Source organism: Amia ocellicauda, chromosome 11 (genome assembly GCF_036373705.1).
Source record: "Amia ocellicauda isolate fAmiCal2 chromosome 11, fAmiCal2.hap1, whole genome shotgun sequence".
NCBI lineage: Eukaryota > Metazoa > Chordata > Actinopteri > Amiiformes > Amiidae > Amia > Amia ocellicauda.
Genome location: NC_089860.1, coordinates 7,153,900 through 7,173,337, shown reverse-complemented (window position 1 = coordinate 7,173,337; position 19,438 = coordinate 7,153,900). Strand labels below are relative to the sequence as shown.

General features: G+C 36.7%; 1 protein-coding gene across 2 annotated transcripts; it reads left to right on the top strand.

Moving 5' to 3' along the window:
• The first annotated feature begins 11,501 nt into the window (after positions 1-11,501).
• On the top strand, positions 11,502-19,246 carry lman2 (lectin, mannose-binding 2). Of its 2 annotated transcripts, none has more exons than XM_066716488.1 (8): positions 11,502-11,736; positions 13,138-13,253; positions 13,524-13,641; positions 14,241-14,320; positions 15,807-15,968; positions 16,410-16,524; positions 16,614-16,733; positions 16,957-19,246. In XM_066716488.1, the coding sequence occupies exons 1-8, from the start codon at positions 11,538-11,540 to the stop codon at positions 17,115-17,117; spliced, it is 1,071 nt and encodes a 356-aa protein (XP_066572585.1). In that variant the 5' UTR covers positions 11,502-11,537; the 3' UTR covers positions 17,118-19,246. The 2 variants fall into 2 exon arrangements, with proteins under 2 accessions (XP_066572585.1, XP_066572584.1); XM_066716487.1 differs by lacking the exon at positions 14,241-14,320 and adding an exon at positions 14,109-14,191.
• Positions 19,247-19,438: the final 192 nt, after the last annotated feature.

The window sequence follows — 19,438 nt, the reverse complement described above, 5'->3', positions numbered from 1 at the left end:
CTGCATCAGTGGCTTCTAACAGATTCAATGCATTAATGATTAGCTGCCCTGTGCATATTGTTCCTACTGTGGTTGAACTACAATAATAATATTCTCAGCTTTCTGAGAATATATTTGGAGTCTTAAAAAAAAAAAAAAAAAACATAGAGAGCATATTTCTAGCAATGTTTAACTTGCCTCATTTAAATGCACAGCTAGCTGTCTGTCTGTGTGTATGTGTTTCTGTATGCTTCCTTTTTGTTTCAGTTGTTCTATAGAGCGCTCTGGTCTTTCTGCTGGAGGAGATACAGGTGAACTTTCATTAGGACCACCTAGCTCCATCATGCAAGGGGGAAATGCCATATTTGGCTACCAGTGTAGTGGAAGGGAAAATAGGCTGGATGTAATTAAATCCTTTCAATAATAAACCTTGGCTGTATACAGAGTCCAGTCATATTGAATTAAACTCCCTCCATAGGAGTGGAATTGTCCAGCTATCCCACATTGCAATCACATCTGCCATATAAATATGTTCTGCGTGTGCTTCCGCTGCAGTCCTTGTCTGCAAGGTCCTGTTGTTTGTTTCTGCTCCCTTCTGTGCTTAGTGCTTTGCTCCATATTCCCTCCCATATTACATCAAGGCTTCTGATTTGATGCTGTCTAGATAGAATTGTCTACCCCAATTAGCTTCAAGTAAGAGCGAGGTGGGAATAATAAGGGGAAAGTGACGGTGATGTCTGTGTTTAGTGTAAGGATCCCCAGCATGGGATGAGCACAAATGAGAGGCAAACCGAAAAGGTGCACGTTCAATTGAAATTCACAATATTGTGGAAAGCTAGTATGATTATGTGTGGCCCCTTAGCTTTTCAAATGCAGCCTCCAGCCAGGCAGAATGTGTTCATTCAGAATTGTATGAATGCCTACCTCGCCCCTACTGAGAGCTTCACAAGCTTTCCAGACTAAAATTAGAAAACAGAATGAAGAATGTGCAGTCAACCCAGAGACTGCTTTCATAGCCAGCAGTGAAAATTTAAACAACATCAATTTTCACCAGGCTGTAGTGTATCATAAAATCATTTCACCCAGACAATTGCGTCACAAGCATGACAATGCAGGCGATACCACAATTGCTGGGTGAGTGCATGATCAACAGATATAACAGATCAATTCTGAATCTAACAGTAGGCATCCTACCCCACACAAACCTGAAACAAACTAATAGCTCTTTCAGTTCTCCTTTTATAGTCCATTGAATTTCTTTTTTGTATTTTATAATTAATTCTCCTGCATACTTTGACAGGGTTTCTTTCTATTCACATGAAAGCTTTCCTTAACTGTATAGAGCATGGGTGGACTTTCTGAAGTGATTTAATGTGGTGATGAATATTTTTCTTTTCTTATGCAGAGAATTTACATTCACAGTTGGCTGTGTATTGATGCTCAATGAAACTGAAGATGATTTTGCATTCATCATAAACTGCATTTATTCTGCTTTGATCAATAAGACTGAACATGCTAAACAGTTACTCCAGGTAAAATGTAATATATGCTTGGCGCCTTATGAAAGCAAGAGGATGCACCTCATTCTGTTATTCTTAGGAGCAGGTTTAGGAAATGGTATGTTGGATTGGGGTCAAAACACACTTTGCCAGTCCATGGATGGGCAACTTCTAATGAAAAGCTGTTCTGTCAAGAGTGATGTTCTGTCTTTAACCATGTATAAGCATTGCCTGCTGTGTGGCCCTCTCCCAAGCCAAAGCTGGGACAGACGCTCTGCAGAGTGAAACGGACGTGTTTTCCACTTTGTGCAATTCACCAAAAAAGGCAGGGCGCTTCCAGACCGGTACCTGATCGCATGATTCAGTCCAAACGCAGCTGTTTGAAGGAATCTGACTTTCTGTTTAGTTGTCTTATGTTTTTCCTTTTCCATCTTCCAAAGTCAATTCCTAGTGTGTATGTAAGAAATTAACTTTATATGAAATTGAAATGCTTGCGCTCTTCGAGAAGCAATTCTTGGAAATCATAAAAAATGTAAACTCTAAGGAAAGCCAGCTGCTGTAAAAGCTAAATGAGAAAGGTAAGCACAAGGAAAGGAAAGATAGGGGCTGGAGGATGGGGCGCAGCAGCTCCTTAATCCTCGACAGTGCAAAGACACACCCTGTATGAGTTCATAGTGCATTGATATTGGAATATTGGAATGCAATGTGCCACCCAGCATGAACAAAGACAAACAATTCTGCATCATTGTTGCACATTGACTGTAGATATCCCCTTATAGGATAGCAGGGAATCTCCCCAGAGTCCCACAAGAATTCAGTAAGACATTTCTCCCTAGTTCACCTCCTTCCCCTTTTCATTATATCAGGCCCCAGATCAGAGTTGTGGCCCTTTGTATTAAGATTAAATTGGTTGAAGCTTTCATTTCAAATTGGGGGAAATCAAAAGAACAAAAACAATCCCTCTAGACTAGGATATTTAAAGACTTCTGGGACCCTAATCTCCTGTGGTTATCTAGAGACTCTGAATAAGAAACTCATAAGAACATAAAGTTTACAATCGAGAGGAGGACATTCGACCCATCGTGCTCGTTTGGTGTCCATTAATAACAAAGTGATCCAATTTTTAAATGTTTCCAAATTTTCAGCTTCAGCCACATCGCTGGGGAGTTTGTTCAGACTGTGACAACTCTCTGTGTGAAGAAGTGTCTCCTGTTTTCTGTCTTGAATGCCTTGAAGCCCAATTTCCATTTGTGTCCCTGGGTCTGTGTGTCCCTGCTGATCTGGAAAAGCTCCTCTGGTTTAATGTGGTCGATGCCTTTCATGATTTTGAAGACTTGAATCAAGTCCCCATGTAGTCTCCTCTGTTCCAGGGTGACAAGGTTCAGTTGCAGCAGAGCTCTCATAATAACTGATTGCAAGGTAGCCTCAAAGAAACGATTGCAATTTATGGCTCCCCCTCAAAGGCAAACTATGTTGTCATAATTCCTGGTTTTAATGTTTGGAAGACCCCGTTGATTTGTTATCCTGCTAGCTGAGTTAGCTTTATAAGCACACCAGGTCATATGTCTCTGTGTTTTTTTGTGTGCTTTTAAATGGAATTTAACCTTTGGATGTTATGTCTGAAGGATTGTATTTCTTGTCCCCTAAGAAATAAATACTTTCTACTGCTTGTATTTGCACTTTGGGTCACCTTTTTAAATTAGCATCCCTGCTACGGAGGAAATGAGAGTCCAATGCATAAAGAAATTGAAATAAATAAATAGTCCTGTCATTGATATACATTTCTGTGCAGTGTTTTTGTTAGATACTCTACAGAGCCAGGAAGGGACATGAGAGAGAAAAATAAGTCAAAACAGCAGAGTCCCTGACCTCCTTCCGGTGATTACTCAAGATGCATCTTTTCAGACTCTACTTGTAATTTAGTAAGTTACTCTCCTGTAAGATTGCACTTATACAATGTTTTGTCATACTTCTAGCTTTGCGTTACTAGTACTTGTATTGTTTATTTTGATTTCCCCTATGCCCCCTCTCCCTTGGCCCTTGACTGTGACATCTTACCAGCTTTTATAATCTAGGATTATATATTGTTTACTGTATATCTCGTACACACTTGTGTCAATTTGAATTTGTTAAATGTATTATGCCTTGAACTGCACTGTATTATTGCACTTTGTAAATAAGAAATAAATAATAATAAAAATAATAATGCATGAATTAATGTACTGGTGCCTCACAGCGTGGAAAACCATACTTTAAATCACAAGAATTACCTTTGATTTTCCTTCACTGTGAGTTACTTTCCTCCCCCTCCTTAATCCTAGATAGAAATGCGATTAATTAAAGGCGTTCAACGTCCTTCATAATTGGAGAAAGGACTTACAGGGCTGATTTTAGTTCTAACTAACCAGAGCTGACAGGGCGACAATTGTTTTTTGGCAAGGCAGCGTTGCACAGCACAATTACATTTGAAAAACATGAATTGCCTTTGACTGCTCTCATATAGCCTACCAATAATTAAGTTGAGCAGCTCTAAACAAATGAAAGGGAAACAACAAGATAGTAAAATGCCTATGCAGATTTACAATTAAAATAAGATATGTACACACACACTTTAATTAAATGGTTAATGAGAGTCCATGTCTGATTCCTGTATCCATGTACAATTCACCAGTTGTAGGCTACATATTTGCCTGCATGCATCTGCTATTCAATTGCATAACACTAATAATTATAAGAAATGGAGGAAGAATAACTCCCTCTTTTCCTGTTACCTGTTTGTGTAGATTAGTGTACTTTATTTTGTTTAATGTAATTGACTTTACAATTTATAATGAAAACAATGACCCTATCCCCATTAATGAAATGTTTAAAAGAGCCAAATTGAAAGTGTTATAACTCACGAACAAATTAATATTATTATTATATGTATAACAGCTTAATATTAATATTACTGTTATGGATTTTTTACAATAGCGTACACAAGCAATGCTTAGGATAGTTGGATAGGCAGTATGCTTAGGCATGGCTGCATTAAAAAATAAAATATTATGTTTTGGGTTTTTTTTCGTAGAAATGTCCTGACAATATCGGTTAGAATGACAAATTAAACCCCGTTGTGTTTATGCGTGTTGCGTTTCATGTGTGTGCTGAACAGGAGAGCGCAGAAAGCGGAATGAGAACCATGTGCTTTATACTCAACTGCTCCAAAGCATTACTGTCAATCCGAGGGACGTGTCTGCGGGGAATTGCCTGTTTGACACACTTGCTTTGCTGCTGCATGGTCTTATCTTGGCAGGTGACGTCTACATAACCCCCCAGTTTTCTTCCAATATATATATATATGTGTGTGTGTGTGTGTGTGTGTGTGTGTGTGTGTGTTTTCTTGTTTGTCACTGCATGGCATCCTGATTGAATGATCTTTATAAGCTTGTATATGTGCGCTTTTAAACCAGGCAGTGCAGCAGAATACAGCAGCCGTATTATCAGCGCGGTCTTGGAGTATCACATCGAGTAATCTGAGTGTACCTATGAACCGTCCAGGCAATACTTTTATTTCTGTTTGATCAAGCCTCCATCTGTAACTGACGTGCCTTTTGTGTTTGACAGCTTCATATAAATATTGTATTCTTTCAAGAAATAAAATCCACTTTCGCGTTGTAGGCATGTTTATCGACAGAGAAACAAAATGCAGTACTAAAATAAGTACACCAATAAATAAATACATAAAACTGTCAAATTGTTTATTTTCCTTTCCGTCATTTCGGAATTCTGCAGAATTCCGAAATGACGGAAAGGAAAATAAACAATTTGACAGTTTTATGTATTTATTTATTGGTGTACTTATTTTAGTACTGTACTGCATACATTTTCAAGGTGTAATTTTACCAAACAAACTACGATTTGCTGAGCAGACAGAACCCGACCCTAGCAGCGCTCACAACCTGTTGCGCCATCTGACTGGTACAAGACTCCTATTTGTGTTGGGTGGCCCTATAAATATTTATTCTGGAGAAATGCTTAATTATGAAGAGCTGCTCGATGACTGGAAAATAAATATTGGATACATGAACAAAGAAAGGCTCTTTTTCTTCAGTACGAAGTTCTTTTCCACTTAAATAATAATAAATAATAATAATAATTTCTAATTATGAACCAGTTTTTACCCATTTGTGTCCAGAATCAGATGTTTTTTTATTATTATTATTATTATTATTATTATTATTATTATTATTATTATTATTATTATTATATTCAAAGACCATGTTGGAAATTGCATTTAAAAAATACATATCTAAAATAATATTCTAACCAGACCTTCACATCTGGTTCATATACGTCGGTGCAAAACACCCCTGATTAGGAGTTCAAATGGGCACAGCATAACATAATATTATTCCTTTTATCCAGTTTATATATATATATATATATATATATATATATATATATATATACATATCTTATATATAATATATGGTTTCTAGAGTGACTAGTGTTATCATTGAACTTTCTATACGTCTGTATTGAATATTATAATAAGGAATTACAGTAATAATAAGAATAAACTATTAAACAGACAGATAGACAGATACGCAAACTGGGAATCGATAATAATATTAATATTATTAATAATGTGTGTAAGACAATGTGTGCTGTGTGGGCTACTTTGTCATAGCCCTGGGTGTATCACTGACATCGGTAGCGCTAAAGAGTTGCGGGAATTTATAGTGATAGTGATATAGTAAGACGACTTTTCTCCTATAATTATTATCCCGGATGAAGGCCTAATTAACAGAAACAATGTTGTTTTGACGGCTGTCCTTATGGCCAATTTGCTCTGTCTATACTGTGGCATATGTGCGTCTGGGGGACTGAGAAACTAAATCTTGCTAGGTTATTTGAAGAGATTAGTACAGTGGCGAAACAGCAGTTGAGTAGACTAGCGGAAGGTAATATGCATAGTTATAGTGTAATATATTCCCTCCGTGGATGTTGTCACACATTGAACATCTGACATGTTTGCTCATTAGCTGAATTCAATGTTCCTGTGTTACCGGCGCACATTGTTTATTTAATTGCCCTATTATTATTATTATTATTATTATTATTATTATTATTATTATTATTATTAGCAGACGCTATCCAGGGAGACAACTGTAACTATATATCACCTGATTTCTATGCACATGCGTCCACTTTGTTATGTTACACACCGATTTAAAAAAAGAATAAAATAAAAGACAGGTCAGCTGGAGTCCCCTATTAAAACACAGATGGGTGTTATTTACTCGTCTCTAAGGTGAAATGAAACGATGCCCATCGCACGGCTCCTGTCTGCAGCGTGGGCTCTATCTCCCGTGTGCTGCTGGTCTGCGCTCGGGCGACGGTGCCGCAGCCTCGGGGAATGCAGTGTCTGAGCCCGGCGTGTGGAGGACGGGCCGCCGGGGGCTCCTTATCTGCCGCCTGCAGCTGCCACTGCTGTCCAGCTAATGCCTTCACACAAACCTCCAGCCAATCAAAGGGGGGGGTGCAGATACCCTGTGTCCAGATAGGAGTGTATAAAATCACATCCGCTCCCTGATTCCGATCAGCTCCTGTTCTTTCGTGTAACAGATTCTGGGTTTTTTAATTATGTAGCCTACATTTATTCTTAGCTGCTTTGAGAACCACTTTCACACTATAGATTTTTCAAACGTGGTCACCTGGGAATGGATGTATATTTTAATGGCTTTGAGAAAAAGTGAATATATATTCTATCACATCACTATTGCCTCTATGTTTGCGGGCATTGGTGGAGAATTAGAGAGACAAGGTTAGTGGTCTCTTACTGAGCTCCAAAAAACGCGAACTGCCACAACATCTGACTTCCTCCAAAGCTTTACCTTCCAGTTCAATAATCACAAATTCGAAAGTTTCAACCATTGTAAGCACTGCTTTATTATTCTTCATTCATGCTTTCTTCATTGTCAATGTGTTTCTATTTCTGTGTGAGTTATCTGTGTGAAGCAAATGGTGGGGTTCCCAGCTTTGGCAAATGTGCAACTGGAGGTCAGAGAGGTTTGAAGTTTTTAAGCATCACCTACAGTTGTTTGAACTTAAAAGTCCTGTATACTTTTTATTTTTATAACCACATTATCTTTAATTATCTTACATTATCTTATTCATATCCCTTCATATATATATGTATACACTTACAGAATAAAATAAAACATGCAAAAAATAAATTGCTGAGAACCAAGAGTGAGATACTAGTGGTTACAGATAACAACTCCAAGCTGTCTGGCAGAAAACAGATGCCACACTGGGAGTAAAACACAGATATGGGGAAGTATGCTGGCTGTCCGCAGCTTTAATAACACAGTTTATGAACCACCAATTGCTGCCAGGACTTAAAGTGGAAAGTTAAGTAAAGGCAACACTACTCAAGACAGTGCTTTTTTGTCAATTCAGATATTTCAGATACCTGTGGCTTATGTCCGTTGTGAAATTAAAAAGAGAGAGATTTCAAAACATTTGAAGTCTGACTCCTTTTGCGCCTTTTCCTTTTCCAAGGGGAAATCTAATTTAAAGCCAATTTCAAAAACAGTGTTATGAGAAACTAATTTGGTAAAAAAAAAAAAATATATATATATATATATATATATATGTTGGTTAACCTATAAACTGATAAAGTACTGAATTAAAGAAAGAAGGCAACCTTCAAACATAGCAGAATCGTCCTATTGTCCCGATAGTTATCTCTGCACCAGCTGTTTGAATTGCCATCCCAGTGATGTGCCAAATGATGCACAAGGTCATGCTACCAGATACTGCTGTGTTTGTTCCTGTTCCATTTTATGCTAGATGTTTTATGAACAAATCACCTGGGCCAGATTACATATTTCCACAAGTACTAAAGAAATGAGGGAAAATAATTATAGGCCTCTAACTAAAATATTCCAATTGACACTTAGAACAGGGGATGTGCCAACTGCCTGGAAGACAGCAAATGTCATACCAATCCACAAGAAAGGGGACAAAACTGAGCCATTACAGACCAATCAGTCTCACCTGCATCACCTGTAAAATTGTGAGAAAAAATTATTAAACAGAAAATTTAGGAGCATCTTAATGAAAACCATATTCTTGGTGATAGTCAACATGGGTTTAGAGGAGGCAGATCATGGACCACTATTTGAACCACAGTGCCAAGGTCTTGACTCGATCGCTGTGGTCCGGACCTCAGACCACAAAATGCTACAACCCCTACTGTGGCTGCGGGTAAACAGCAGCTCCTCTCTAGTGCAATAAACTAAGACCATGGCCGGGATTAAGTCAAAACTTTGACCCACCCGCTAACAGAAAACTACAGAACTGTACTTCATTTTTAGTAAGATGCCACTTTCTTCTAATTAGAAATGTAACCGCTATGATGTACAGGTTTGTAGTTTGCTATTAGCAGGTGGGTCAAAGTTTTGATTTAATCCAGTCCCATGTAAACCCGAGAGGGAGAGGTGCATTTCATCTGTGACTCGAGCATAGTGTCTCAAGTGAGGTCAACAAAACACACATGTCAGGGATATGTATGCTAAATAAAATACATATGATGGATATAAGTGTATGTTGCTGAGGAGTTTATCTAGAGAACATCAGTGTGCGGTGCACTATTTACATTTGTATTTATTACTAAATCTATTTCTTCAACATGTACAGTGTATGTTAAAGAGTAATAAATGTTCTGTGATGTGCACTATTTATGTGTCTTTTAGTTTTACATAAACATTTTCTCTCCGCCATTAAGATGGGCACCACTTAAATGTTCTTCAGGTGGGGGGCCCCACAATCAAATCTCGCCTATGGCCCCCAAAAGGCTGGGGCCAGCCCTGTTCACTGGTATTAGGATAAATATTGGAAATTAGCCTCTACTATATGTCTCGAGTTGGTGATTTTTAAATTCTTAGATATCTCTCTGTCATCTTCTCAGCTTTACATTTTCTTCCACCCATTTTTGACATTGTCTAGAATCAATCAGTAAGACTGTTCTCAATATTGCTCTTAGCCACATGTACAATATGGAATTGCAAAATAATCAGTTGTAGGTGCCGGTTAAATCTTATTCCAATTAATTTATCCAGTTACACAATGTTCGTACATGGATTTTCACCTATTGAGGAACCAACTCCCAGAAAAAAACACAAAAATACATACACACACACGCACACACAAATTTGTTCAATTTGATTAAAAGCTGGGAGATCTTGCTACTCCCCAGTGACCACTTCAAAGGTCAGCGGAGATTGGCAGATTCACAAGCCGCCTCCATCCAATTCCAGGTACACAATTAACATGCAGGGCAACTTGAGGAGTACATAGAGAGGCCAATTAGATGGGTTTCACAGACCAGACAACGATGTTATGGTGCTATGTTGCTAAATGCAAAGGTGGTTTCAGTGCTTTACAAGCACCTAGCCTGAATCCAACTTGCTCTGTGATCTTTGCAAAATGTGATATCCAACTGTTGCACCACTCCCTTTATGTAACCCTTGAAGAGCAGCTGCATAGGAGTCACATGTTAACCAAAGAAATCACTGAAGTGAAATAAATAACCTAGTGTGTGCGTGCATTAAGCACTGCATTTAATGATGTAATCATGCTATCCATGTATTTATTGCTAGGTCACATTAAATCATGCCACTGCTACTTCTAGGCTACTACTTTGCATACCTTCCCAGTTCCCACACATGAAAAGTATCTATAGACATTTAGAGATCCATACACTGATGCGGTTACAATGTAATGTGTGTAATCATTATTGCATTTTAATGTGTTTGTGCTTTTTAACATTTTTAAGCTGTTTGCAAGTAATCTCTAAAACCTCTTCCGGGTCACTTCAAAAACGTATACATAGTCTACATATTTAACAATATACATGAAATTATTTGGTATAAAACAGGCTTTAAAAATGACTACGAACATCTGGACTGAATGCTTTTGAAAATCACGCTGTATACGTCTTCAAATGTAACCCTTCTTCATGCTCTCATGGTGCTTTCAGGGGATCAGCTGCTAGCAGTTGACTGGGCTCATAGCAACACCTAGTGGATACAATCACACAACATGTCCATCATTTATAGTTCACTTTCTGTATACAATACAGTATTAGTATATTCTTCAACAGAGTGCTGAGCATTGGAATTTGAGTTTTTTATATGATATGATATGATATGATATGATATGATATGAACTGCAAAATAAGCAGACCTGATCACATTATACTACTATGTTACTAATCTGTTTATTTTTGTATTAAACCAAATCTGTTCATCAAAACTGTTGTTAATTTAAAGCAATAAGTCAGTTAAAATCAAAAAGTAAAAAATAAAAAGTAAATCAAAATCAAATGCCTTTACTATAAATCCATTACCAATAAAACTACTGACACTGACACTGTTACTGATACTATGATTATTAGGTTTTGATGATGATGGTCTGAAACCATGCGATAATGTCATTTAAAGATTTGTTTTATGTCCCTTTAAGATTTCACAAATGCCTTTAAATTAAATAGTACAGCCAACACAACAGGACTGTTTTGAAGTTAATCGTTCTTATGTGCTGGTTTCTGATTGGCTTCAGCGGCGTGTTCCATTAGTCAAAACATTCCGTACTACAACACACTTCTCTTTATTGATGTCTAATTAGTTATATATATAACTAAGTTATATTAACTAAGTTTTTTCTACCACATAATATATATAAATTACAGAAAACAAGTCGTAGTGACTGTGGTTATTTTGAGGAATGCGTTTACAAATGCAATTTTTTTTTAATAACAGATAGAGCATTGGCGACATATTCAAAGCATACGATAAAAGATTTTTTTTATTTCATATCATATTTTAGCTAACGTTTAATTCTGATTTATTTAATTAAACAAAAGTTCACACAATCGTATGTGTCGTTGTATTTTAAACCAATCTACGTGCACTGGAAACATTTGTGTGTGTAAAAATGTCAGATGTTTCTGGACGGTTAGAATCAATGCGACACAGGAAGGTGCTTATTTTCATACTGGACTGAAAGATGGCGTCGGGGGTGAGGAGCAGTGTAGTTTCTCTGTGGCTTCGGGCTCTGTTTTCTGACAAGGCTAATTTATTTAGGGAAATATTTTACATTTTCCTATTGTTGGGTGTGTGCCCAGTGTCTGTTGTCCATGCCGACATAACTGATGGCAATAGTGAGCACCTGAAACGGGAACACTCGCTTATCAAACCCTACCAAGGTGAGTAACTTTTTTCCCCCCCGGATATAGTTGTGGCTGCAGTTCGTATGAAGTGTGTTGGTATCTGTTTTTCTTTAGGTGAATGCAAATAAATACTTTGTCTTCGGTGTTTCTATTAATCTGTACTTAAACTTTTTCTAGAATTGGGTTCATTTACATTGAAGGAGATTGTGATCTGGCTGGGGCTCTATATACTGCATAGCGTTACGGCACTTTCATTATTATTATTTGTCGTCTTCATCGTGAGTATATAACTGTGTAATGGAAGAGATTAAAGAGATCAGCCTTAATTACCATGTTGGAAGAAAGATCTGGAGTCGGTAGTCCTAATCAGAATGTATTACGTGTATTAGCAGAAAGTATTAAACAAGTATAATGTTGTTTTTCCGAAGAGTTCAAGGAAATGCATAGCTTTTATTCCCATTTTAGGACATACTCTCAAGGGGGTTGACATTTTACAAACAGTGTTTGATTGGTAATCTAAATAACTAAAATCGTAACTTCACTGGTATTCTAAAATAAGCCTACCCATCTCATCAATATTATTACAGTTATTACTCATGAATAATAATTAATATCCTCTAAATTGCCAGTTACATTTAGAAGGTAATTTGCCTATAACAAAGACAGGTTTGAAACAATTAAACTTTAATAAGAAACAAGTTGAGAATGTAAGTTGCTGATGAACTAAAAAGGAGTAACTGAGAAGTTAGAAAATAACAGGTTCTCATAATTAATTTAAAGAATGCAGGCACATTAATAGTTCCTTCCAGAAACCTCCAGGGTCACAGCACACAAAGCACAGAAGCACAAAATTGTTTCTATTTTCCTCCACAATTACCAAAATATTCTTAATTCAGAAAGGAATGGAATAGAAAAACTTGAGATGATTTTCGAGTTGCAGCCCCATATGTAAATGGTAATAAGGAAGCAGAAAACTAAATGCATGTACCATAGTTTTAACCCTGTCTGCCAGTACTCATTTTGTGAAATAAGGTAAAAATATAAAATATCTGGATGCTGGCACATATAACAAGAAGGTCAAGATATTGCATTTATATGTATATGCACAATATGTATTTATTCTTAATCGAAAACAACTGATTAGTGACATGCACAGTTCAATTAATTCCAATCTTTCGTATCCCAAGTCAAAGTTGTACCTAATCATTCAACACACCTCCCACCATCAAAACCCAGCTCAACAGACAGATCTTCTGAGATACTTAAAAGAAAGTATGTTTTATTTTATCTATTTCCATAAAATTAAATAAAGTAGTCTTGATGTAGTATAGTTGACATTTAAATCTCAATATTTTCCTATCTTTGTTAGGGAAAGAAATAACTTATTTTATCCCTTAGAATTAATCAGATGTCTTTGTGGTTTATCCAATGTTGTAGGGGTGGGAAGCTCATCAGCTCAGTGGGATTTTGGAGGAAGCACGTTAGTGACCAGCCAGTATGTTCGCCTGACTGCGGATGAGCGAAGCAAGCAGGGCTCCATCTGGAACACAGTGGTGAGAGATCGACTCTCTGTAGAGAGACATAGACTTGAAATATATAGATCTTTTTATATAGTGAGGGTGCAAATTAGTTTTAATATAAGTCCAGTTGAATTACCTTTTTTTTAAATGTGAAGGGAGAGCCAATTGTATGATCACATAGAGATTGCTTTGAAAAATTGATTGTTTAAAAAATAAATAAGACAGTGCAAAAGAAATTATATATTTTTTAATTGAACTTATGTTCATTTCACATGTGCTTTTCCCCCCTCCCTGTGGTTACAGCCTTGTTTCCTGAAGGACTGGGAGATGCATGTTCAGTTCAAAGTGCATGGGTCAGGAAAGAAGAATCTCCACGGTGATGGCATTGCCATCTGGTACACCAAAGATAGACTACAACCGGGTAATTTATCTGAGCTCCAGCCCTCTGGACTGTAGTTTAAAGAAATGCATGCTTTTTTGTTTGTTTATTTTATTGTTTTTTAATCAAAGCTCATGGCATCTCATTCCTTGCTATATGGTGGATTGACTCTTTAAATCATTTTAAGTTAAATTAACATGTTGTTTGAAGCATTTAAGATAAATTAGATTTGATAATGATTTTATTATGAGTAGGGTTGATTTCTAAAGGGCACAATACAATTTTAAACCTTTCAAAATGCAGAAATTGGCATACAGATTACAATTGTGTAGACCTGAACAGGTTTATTTTTCCTCCCCTTAAATGTATCCTGCATGTCAAAGTTGACTAAACAAGGTTTTTGCTCTTTTGTCGGTTCTGTGGTTGATTTATACTGTTGCTATATGTGCAGAAGAATTCCAAAGTTTTTGTTAGAATGGTGTTTGACTTTTGTCTCTGCCTTCACCCAGGGCCCGTCTTTGGAAACCGGGACCATTTTGTGGGCCTTGGGATTTTTGTGGATACATTCCGCAACGACATTCACGGAATGGATGTAAGTGCGTCTGTTATTTGACTTACTAATGAAACTTTTCTCTCTACAGGGCCTGTGTTTGGAAGCAAAGATTACTTCAATGGGTTGGCCATTTTTATAGACACATACCCTAATGATGATTCTTCTGACGTGAGTGATGGGCAGAATTTGATTCTTTGCGGCTTTTTTTTTTTTTTTTTTTGCGAGAAGGGTTTTATTCCTACAGCAATGGATTCAGAATGCACACACTAAGGTGGCTACGGGTACAGTGAATACACCTCAAATGATTTGCTGCTATTTTGGAAATAATCCATCTCTTGTTCCCCTCACAGCACCATAAAAAAGGCACCCTAGAGTTGAAAGTGTCCTTTACATATTACCCATAATCTTGGCTGTATCTGATAATGAGGTTGATCAGGTTTCAGAAAATGTCATTTTGTTCGCTATGCTCACAATGATTCCTTTTTGTAAATCATGGGAAATAATTCCAAAGCATAAAAAAGTGGCTAAAATTGGACAGAAGTATATTTGACACTAATGAAGGTTCTCACAAATTCAGTCCACAAGTCTACAGAGGAAAATTATTGCTGTTCCTAATTTGGTTTGTGAATTAAATCTTTTTGCTTTCTTGACCATCAAATTCAATTCAGTTTACCATTCACTGAAGTCTTCTGAATCCATTGAGAGAAGCCTGAGCACACTTTCTTTACGCTTTTGTTTTTAACACCAGCAACAACCTCTTTAATCTGTTACTGCTTGCCTAATGTTGCGTGCATTCTAAGCTTACCTCCATAAATACAGCATCAACACAAATATGACTAAAGTATTGCTTGCCATAACCAGCTTTTGTTTGTCAGCTATTTTGCTTTTACTTTCTGAGAGTTTAGAAGAAACATTGCCTCTTCTTTATAGATGTAGCTTTGCCCCTTCAAAATAGCAGCTTCTTTTAATACTTATTTGAAGAAGTAATTACTTCCACATTACACAACCAGTTTTATTGCATTTTGTCATCGTTTCATTTGAATCTCTTTGTATAAGGAGAACATTTAGAAATTAGACTACAAATCTTGACTACAGGCCAGTTGTACAGCTGTGTAATGTAACACAACATAGCATAACAAAGCAACATGCTTCTTCTGGTACTTAAAAATTGTTGTACATTTAAAAGTCTGGATAAGAGCATCAGCTAAGAAATAAATTAGTTTGTTTTTAGTTTTTAATATGAATTGTCAGGGAAACAAGAAACTTCATTAATAGTAACTGAAACAGTAGGCAACTGTTCAATGGAGAAATATGAGATCATTGAAACTGACAGAGCTTAGTTTGCCGGCTATGAGAGTGATGTGTGTTCTTGTTTTTCACACCTTAATGGGATTTAAATGCATGTTGAACTTGAGAAGGCTGAAATGGAATACTGCAGTTATTCTTTAAAAGAATGCTTTCTCAGGACTGAAGGGTTGGAAGTTTTTTTGTTTCTTCCCTTTTGTGAAATCAGTGCTTAAAAATGCATAAATCAATACGTTGAATATGGTAAGTTAAAACAGGTCAGCAAGACTGTCAGTGGTCGCCAGCTAGATCCAATACTCCTGGTAAAGTGGAACAATTTATTAATTCTAACCCGTTTCTACCCCTTCAGCGCTCATTCCCTTACATCTCCGCCATGATAAACAATGGCTCCTTGGCGTATGACCATGGAAAGGATGGGCGAATGTCCGAACTCGGGGGTTGTTCTGCGGAGATCAGGAACCGAGATCACGAAACCTACCTGGCCATCCGCTACTCCAAGGGTAGACTCACAGTAAGAAATGCACACGGCTGTTATACTATGACTGTCTTGTAAAGCAAAATCATTGTTGGAGTGTATTCTTGTCAAAATCTGGTATTGTATTAAAATAAATAAATGGAGCAATATTGATAGCTGCTGAGTGAGGCATAGGTGCATACTAAGGATTTGGATTGAATTTTCTCTAGCCTTCACTTGAAATCCCTTGAAAAGTCGCATTGTGCTGTTGGAGCCATTTTCTGTTTCCATCAATGCTCTGCTTACCTGGCTATTGAAAACGGTCTACAAGGGCTTCTTTGTGCCTCAGAATTAGGGGTTGTGATGGAACCAGAAATAGATCATATGATAGTATTTTAGATCCCAAGATTGCTAAAGAAATATGATGGGTATAACAATACAAGTTGTAAAAAAAAAAATTCTAGAATACTATACTAACATCTGCTCTGTTTTAAACAGGTTATGGTTGATATAGAAGACAAGAATGAATGGAAAGAGTGCCTTGATATCTCTGGAGTCCGGCTTCCCATCGGATACTATTTTGGGTCTTCAGCAGCTACAGGGGACCTTGCTGGTTGGTCATTTCATCTGCTTGTTACATACAGAAAAAACTGAGGCTGCTCTAAACTCAGTTTATATAATGAATGGTTTCTTTCTTACTAGATAACCATGACATCATCTCTATGAAGCTGTACCAGCTGATGGTGGATCACCCTCCTGAAGAGGACAGTGTGGACTGGACCAAGATTGAGCCCAGTGTCAGCCTACTCAAGTCACCCAAAGGTATCACATTGATTTTGATTTGTGCCTTGTCAGGATCAATCAATCAAGAAATGCTTCTAAATAATTGCATAAGTGTGCAGCATAAGAAAGATCCCTGAAAGGTTTTTAGTTTTTTATGAAAGCTCTGTACAACATTTTTTGTATTTTGTCTAATTTTCTGTTGCTGATTAAATGCTGTGGACACGGAATGAAAATAGTGACTGGTTGGTGTCTTTTAATGCAGACAACATCGACGATCCAACGGGCAATTTCCGGAGCACCCCTCTGACTGGCTGGAAAGTGTTTCTGCTGCTGCTCTGCGCTCTGCTGGGCATCGTGGTCTGTGCAGTAGTGGGCGCTGTTGTGTTCCAGAAACGTCAAGAAAGAAACAAGCGATTTTACTGATGGACAGAACCGGCGACGCTTCAAGAAATTAATGTGAATTTTATTAAATTCGCTGTAAATCGCAGTGTTTATATCTGTAAAAGTGCTGGAAGGAGAGAGCGAGAGATTAACTTATGGGATTTTGCGTATATTTGATATGAGGTAGAACTCGCTGTGTTTTAGAGCCAGACAGCTTTGTGACATCTAAAAAAGAAAAAAAGTGAGAAGCAGATTAAAAAGTCTTTTTTTTTCTTTTTCAAGGAAGATGTATTTTTGAAAAACATGAATAAAGCTGAGATTTACTTAAGAAACTAAATCAAAGATCTTTCTGAATCTTTGCCTTCAGTTTGTCTTGCATAGATGAATAATCCGTTAATTTCATCAGGTTTTTTTTTTTCCCTTTTTTTTATTTTTATCCATGCACTGTCCATGATCCATCTTGTTTACATTTGTGCAGTGTTTCTCAACTGCAGAACCTGTTTGAACTGGGAGGTGACGGACTTTGGAAATGCAAAAAAAAATTATATATTTACACATTAACATGACTTCGAAAATAACTGTATACAACCTGTACAGAATTTTGTACATAAAATAAACTTTGACATAAAATGATAACTGATCTGATTACAATCGAAACTGGGTCTGTCTGCATTCACCAGGAATTGCAGTTGAGAACTACTAATGTGAAGACTAATGCTGGTTTTATTTTTTAATGCAGGTTCTGTTTTAATTAATTGGGGGGAAGGGGGAATTTTAAACCTTTAAACTGATGTTTTGAAAAAGAAAAACCTCTTCAAACACATTTGGTGGTGGGGGGGGGGTTGATAATTTGATTGGTTGGTAAGGGAGGGGTCAACCTGGTAAAATGTGATAATGTACTACTTCCTGCCTCTAAATAATCATACATTGATATCCAGGATGTGTGTTAAATGTCATGTATTTTCCTTTCTTGATGTTTAGAAAAAACAAAACGCTGGAAACTTTTAAAGCAGTTTTCAATATTTGTTTCCTTTTGAAACCCTTATCAGATCTAGTATATGTTTGTTTTTTCCTCTTGGGGAGGAATGTGGTATGCATGTTTTCTATTTACTTTTCAATTTCAATTGCCAGAGTTTTGTTTGGCAATATTGCACTAGCAATCTCAAGAGTTAAACCAGACTTTCCAATAACCTCAGACTGAAACAAAATCCTGCACATTTAATTAATTTGAAATTTGAGTTGGAATTTACTTTTGTGTGATATTGATTGAAATCTAACACACATTTAAATCTGTAAGTTTGGTAAATGATTGATAAATGATTATAGAAACAATCTATTTATTTGGGTTTGCAAGATGCATTGTCCACTTTTCTGTTATCAGTATTTTTAAGTGGGTTTACTGTTTTTTTGTTTTGTTTTTGTTAGTTTATTACAGTTAAATAGATTTAAAAATTTAACTTTACAAGTGTGAATCTTATTCCTAATAATGAATCATGCTCTGTGTGGTTTTACTGCAATTGGTAATTTGGTTTTAAGGTTATGGAAGTTTTTTGTTTTTATCCTGTCCAAGAACGTTTACTAAATTATTTGTGTCCCTTTTTGAAGATTTTTAAGTTGTGATTTTTTCTGACAGTGGTGGTATACCTGAAACTGTAGGTCAAAATCAAAGGAAGTCGTCCATCCCTTCACCGCAGAATATTAAATTATGGTTATTTACTACTGGAAATCTATACCTACTAATTGCAATTACATATCTTTTAGTTGTTGATGGAGCACATTTTGTAGTACAGAACAGTATCCAGAAAGTATGTGGTTGATTGTGAAAGGATTTGTGTCCCTTATGTATTGATTCAATCAAGAGCTTCCATTCGTATGATTTACATACATTTTAAAACACATTGCTGCAAATATTGCCTAACACTGATGGTATTCTCAAGACTATGGTGGCTTTAAAGGGGCTGGGTTTTAAAGATTGTTTATGTAATGTCATGTCTATCGTGAAAATCTTAGAATAACACTTTATCAAAAGAATTTCTTCATATCTAAGAAATTGTCTTTTGAGGCCTTTCTTGTTGAGTTGTTCCTTTGAACCCAGTGTAGTAATCTGCTGTTGATGTAATGGGAAATGGAGATTGGATGGTTCTGGGCATAATTAAAGTAATTTAAATTTCCATTTTAGCCTTGTCTTGATTTTATTTGACAACGGAGGGTCAGCTTTCTAGACATTACTCTACCACATAAGTCTTACTTAAAATTGAAATGAGGAAGTGCAAACACACCCATCATGCTGCAGTTCTTAGGTATTTACTGGCATTGACTATGAATAGGGACAGGGTTACAAATAAGGCCGGAAACATGTCCTG